Source organism: Octopus bimaculoides, chromosome 13 (assembly GCF_001194135.2).
Source record: "Octopus bimaculoides isolate UCB-OBI-ISO-001 chromosome 13, ASM119413v2, whole genome shotgun sequence".
NCBI lineage: Eukaryota > Metazoa > Mollusca > Cephalopoda > Octopoda > Octopodidae > Octopus > Octopus bimaculoides.
In genome coordinates, this window is record NC_068993.1 from 29,419,593 (window position 1) to 29,425,443 (window position 5,851).

At 35.1% G+C, this 5,851-nt stretch overlaps 1 protein-coding gene across 1 annotated transcript in view; it reads left to right on the plus strand.

Annotated features, from left to right (window-relative positions):
- The window catches only part of LOC106870161 (uncharacterized), a 299,949-nt gene that overhangs the window by 57,024 nt on the left and 237,074 nt on the right, over positions 1 to 5,851 (plus strand). Inside the window, exon 4 of the mRNA XM_052972248.1 lies at positions 4,606 to 4,719. Coding sequence (XP_052828208.1) covers positions 4,606 to 4,719 — 114 coding nt within the window. The remainder of the gene's footprint in view (positions 1 to 4,605; positions 4,720 to 5,851) is intronic.

The following is a 5,851-nucleotide window of genomic DNA, read 5'->3' on the forward strand; positions in this document are numbered from 1 at the left end:
CACAAACACACACACACACTGGCTATTTTCAGACTCTCCTACCTTCAAAAATGATTCTTTCTATCTCAATTCACTTTCAGTCACTTCAGCCCATGTAACCACACATGCTTTTCTTGGACTATTCTTTCCCCTCTTTCTAGGTCTTTCCCCTTTCCTCTTCCTGATGAAGAGCCCTGTTCAGAATGTCACATCCCCTCTTTTTTCCATCTTAAACTAAGCGTCAACCTAATACATTCGCTATGTACATTCTTTTGACTTTTTGTTGTTTCAGTTTTTATGTTTGATTTGCCTGTATGTATATATACAAAGGAGTACTGAAATGTTCCTGGCTTTAAGAGTATCATGAAAGGCCTGGTTGGAGGCCCAATCTTCTGAATTCATTTACAAGGCTTAGAAAAACTGAAGAACCACTGCAATAAGGGTGTGAATCATAATCAACTGATCCTCCTGTATTTTCTTTTACCCAAACCCAGGAAATTTTCAGCAACCCCTCATACATACACTTAGACTTGGGTTTTCTGAGACAGTAAGAAGCTTAAGGCAGCAAACTTCCTCTTGCATGGTTAATCTACTGCAGTTTTCCACTCTTGTTCACTAGTCCCAGTACATTTGAAATCTTCTTGGAGTATCAGGTGTTATTGGGTTGACTTAGTCATTGTTTATCATTGTTTCAACTTTCCTTCCTTTTCTGTTCATGTTAACATGAGTTGGATACATCTGCAATGCATCCAATCATCAATCTTTCTCTCAACACCTGGCAGTCATGAATAAAGTGTTCTTAGTCCTTCTTTAAACAATGACTCACCACAAAGATGAAATATTATGTGTGTCTCTTAGTTAGTTTCAATAAGTTTCTCATTTTAACTACTAAGTCCCAAATGCCTGTATCTCTTTTTGCCAGGTTATTTAATGTTAATAATACTATTTGCTTCAACTCATGAATTATTCAGCTAATTCATACAAACACAAATACATATATATTTCCTACAAACACACTTACATAAACTTAATATGAATTATCTTAATATTAGATATCAACATGAAAATATTTAAATATATTTTGTACTGTGTTTTTTCTTGGAGAACATCCAAAAAGAAATATTTTGATACCTCATTTGTGAAATTTGGATGAATAGTTTAGGAAATATGACAGTTTGAATGGTCAACAAATTTTGTCAAAATTTTGCCTAATTTGCCTTAATGAATAAGTAGCTATATTTTTGATGTCATATCTTTGAAACTAAGGTGATAATCAGCTTCAAATTACACAAATTAATAGTGACTATGGTATAGTAGTTGTCTATTTCTCTTTCAGATTCTTGGAAAGAAAACCTTTTTTTTGTTGACAATTCTTTAAATATTTAAATATTTTGCAATTTCAGACCTAGCTAAATCCAAAACTACAAGCCACAAGAACTTGAGTTTTGGTACATTTGTAATAGGTATGAAGGTAAACAAACCATGAGATTTTGGGATGTGACACCATTTCAATAACATTTTAATTGCTATAAATAGTGGAGTTTCAGATCAGGATGTCCATATTAGTTGGATTTTCTCCATTTTGATGGGGATTTTTCCAGTTTTTTTTTTGCATGATGAGAGTAAGCTTTTTATAAAAGAAAATTTTGAAAATTTATGATTTTCTTCCACCACCACACCTTTACATCTCTCTCCCCCATGCCCCAATTTTGTTTACATTTCACACTTAAAAATGAGGGATGAGGCCTTTTCAGTAAAAAAAATTTTTTTTATATTTTCAAACGAAAAGGTGTATGATTTAAGGAAGGTTTAGCTGTTGTTTCTAGCACATCCCACAACCATCTGATAACTTTCTCAGAATTCCATGTAGACCTAAATTAAGAAGTAAACAAAATGTGAAAACTAATTCCTTGCTTTAAGCATTAAAAGCATGAATTAAAAGCATTAGCATCAGTAACTTACAACAAACTCTTTAAGATAGAGAGAGAGAAAGAGAAAAAAAAAACCAAGTCAAATATACAAGCACTGACACAAATTATCCTGACTATTCAAAATTGGAAATAAAAAGGAAATCACATCTGACTTTAATAGTCTACAAAATTATATTAGAGCTCCTACTTCTGTTGATAAATAAGGGCCTCTCCTGCAGAGTGAAAGTCAGATTATATGATGCAAACAGCCATGCCACATGGCAGTGAAACATGGGCTGTGACTGCCGAGGACATGTATAGGCTTGAAAGAAATGAAGTTAGTATGCTCCACTGGATGTGCAATGTCAGTGTGTATGTATGACAGAGTGTAAACGTCTTGGGAGAAAAGTTGGGCATAAGAAGCATCAGATATGGTGTGCAAGGGAGATGACTGTATTGGTATGGTCATGTGATGTGTATGGATGTGGACAGCTGTGTCTCTAACAGTAGGAGGAAGCTTTGGAAGAGGGAGACCGAAGAAGACATGAGACAAGTTGATGAAGCATGATCTTTGAACATTGGGCCTCACAGAGGCAATGACTAATGACCTTTGGTGATATGCCATGCTTGGGAAGACCCATCAAGCCAAGTGAAATCATAGTTGTGGCTGTTGTCAGTGTCATGTAATTGGCATGTAAAAAGCACCTTTCGCGCGTTAGGCCTCATGGAGGCAATGTGGCTGATGCTGGTGCATGTAACTAGCACCCATGCTGGTGGCACAGGAAAAGCACCATTTGAGCACTGGACCTCACAGAGGCATTGACAAATGGCCAACACCTTTGGCAATAAGCTGTGCTTGACCCATCAAGCTAAATGAAATTGTAGTCATGGCAGATACTGGTATCACACAACTGGTACCCATGCCAGTGGCATGTTAAGCACCCATGCTAGAGGCACATAAAAGTACCCATTTCACTCTCAGAGTGGTTGATGTTAGGAAAAGCATCCAGCCATAGAAACCATGCCAAATCAGACTGGAGTCTTGTGCAGCCCCTCAGCTTGCCAGCCCTGGTCAAACTGTCCAATCCATGCCTGCATGGACAATGGATGCTAAATATTGATGATGATAATGATGATGACAACAATGACAACCAATACAATTCATTGGCAAAATTTGACCAATAATTCTCAAGGAAAAGTGAAATTTTCATATACAAGAATATCTGCTAGGTTTGCCTAACAGCTCTCCATATCATTAAAAACAGTGAGAGAGAATAAACAACATTCTCAATACAACGATTTCATTCTAAGTTTGGGCCCTAGAAGAATTATTATACTCAATTTAGTGCATTTTTGGTAGAAATATATGTGTACTTAGTAATATTTCCTCCATTTCTTGAAATTCTGGCTCAAACTCAAGATTTGAAGTCTTGGATTTGTGTTCCATTTGACCTCTTGCCATATGCAAATACATCAGTTTGGCAAGTAAGGTGAGTATACCACCCTCTTTACTAACTTTGTACTTTTTTCACCTTTCAAAAGATATATAATTTTCCTCAGAAGATATTTATTTTGACATGAAAAACATGAAGCAAAAAGTGTGTTTTTGCACATTCAAACTGTGCTTGTCTCAATTATATGGCATTTTATAGTGATACCTATTAATGTGCATTATCTAATCATAATCTGTTCTTTACCATCATTGGGAGAAGACGAGGTGATATCAAAAAGTTCCTGGACTAGTTATGTTTAATAAAAAATGACTTATTTGCCTAAATTTTGGGATCTGGCCTGGAACACATTTTCCATAAGCAAGTCAAGGAATTTCTGCGATTCACTCTGGATCTCAACAACAGTGTTAAAATGGCAAGCTTTGAACTGCATTTTCATCTTGGAGAAGAGATGGAAGTCTTCAGGTGCTAAATCGGGTGAATGAGATAAGTGTGGAAGCGATACCATGTTGCACAAGAGAGCTTGATGACAGGGTGCATTGTCATCATGAAGAATCCAATTCTCCATGCTCCCAGATCCGGTTGCCTTCACTGAATGTCCTCCCTCAGACACTTCAAAACATCATTGATTGTCCTCTGATGATCCTTGTGCACAAGCTGATGAATTTTCTCCACATTTCTGGGGATGACACTCATGGCAGGTCTTCCAGATTGCTCATAGTCTTCCAGAGACATTCTTCCAATTTTGAAGTGCCCATGCCACTCAAAATATTGCTAACAACCCATTGCTTCATTGTTGTAAGCTTGCCAAAGCATGCTCAATGTCTTTGTAGCAGACTTCCCAAGTTTCACGTAAAATTTCACATTGGTTTTTTTACTCCAACTTCCTGTCCATAACAAAAAATCGAAAATTACAGTATACAGGTGATCACAAAAACAAAAATTTCACAGCTTGCAAAGTAAACACAGCGATGTCACTTAGTACACTGCCTCATGAAGGTCACTGCTAGCTCTCACTGCACACACAACCATATACTGCCATCTGTTGGCACACTTCAGAAATAGTCCAGGAACTTTTTGATACTGCCTATAATGCTATTTAACTACTTGAAATTCTAGTGCAACATAGATCAAAGATTCCATCAAAAGCAGTGATATATGCTATTACAAATGTATTTGAGTCTTTTGACATACACTGACAAATTAGTCATGCCTGTTCTATTCTAAATGTCTTAAATACTGTTGTTTAATTTGTCATGTTTTAGGAAATGAATGGCGGACACGTTTTGAGACACAGGAAGAAATCAACAAACAGTTACAGCAACAAGATCTTGTACTCACCAAGAAAGTGGATGAAGCAAGGAGGAACTTGAAAGAAGGTACTGTAAGACTATGGCTCTATATGTGAGATAAGTCCTACAGAATGAGAAAACTTAAACAGTTAATTGTTTTTGGTAGATAGCTTAATTAGGTAAATAATATGAAAAGTACATAAAGTGGTGAGCTGGCAGAAACAGTAGCATGCCAGGTGAAATGCTAAGCAGTATTTCGTCTGTCTTTACGTTCTGAGTTCTGATTCCACCGAGGTCAACTTTACCTGTCATCCTTTCAGGGTTGATAGTATACACACGCACTTTTTTTTTTTTTGCTCTGTTACTTCTACTTGTCCATGCTTGCCTGGGTGAGACAGAATTTGACGGGACAGGTATTCTATGGCTGGATGCCATATGTGTGTATATGCACATATATATAGACGTGTGTGCGCGTGTGTGTGTGTACACACATATATTGAAAGAAAGAAAATGGTGAAAGGTAGATGTATGGATAATTTATTTGTATGGTATAAGGATGTTGAAATTTTTTTAAAAATAGCAATACAGATAAATTATAGATTGTAAAGTTGAAAAAGAAATGGGAGATGCGAAAAAACTTACATATATGTTTTGGTTCTAGCCCCTAGTTGATATGTAATTCTAAGTATTTAGTTATATGCTAAGAATGGTATCATTTTTAACTATATGGGGCAGAATTTCGTCAGGGATTTTATGAGCTTATAGAACAATGGTTAATATATTTCTTGAAAGGATGCATACAAAATATTAATTAGTTTAAGAAGTAAGATCCTATATGTATAATGTAAAGGTATCTAGCTGGTGAGTTATAGATATTAGTGAAGATGCCATATAGTAAATAAGATAAATAAATACAAACAAAAAATAAATAAAAACAGCTTAAAAAATAAGGGTAAAGAAAGAAGATAAGAAGGATGAAAATAAAAAAATCAATAATAAATAAAAATTAAGGAAAAATATAAACATATGTAAAATACATATAGTATAAAATTTAAATAAAAAGAAAACAATAATACTTAATTATGCAAGGGAAAAAATTATATAATAAAATAAATGAAGGATATGTTAGATCATAAAAATTATTAGTCAATGATTATAGAAAAATTATTTCTATTGGTTTTTGTAATTGATACAATTCAGGGAAACTATAGATGAGTAG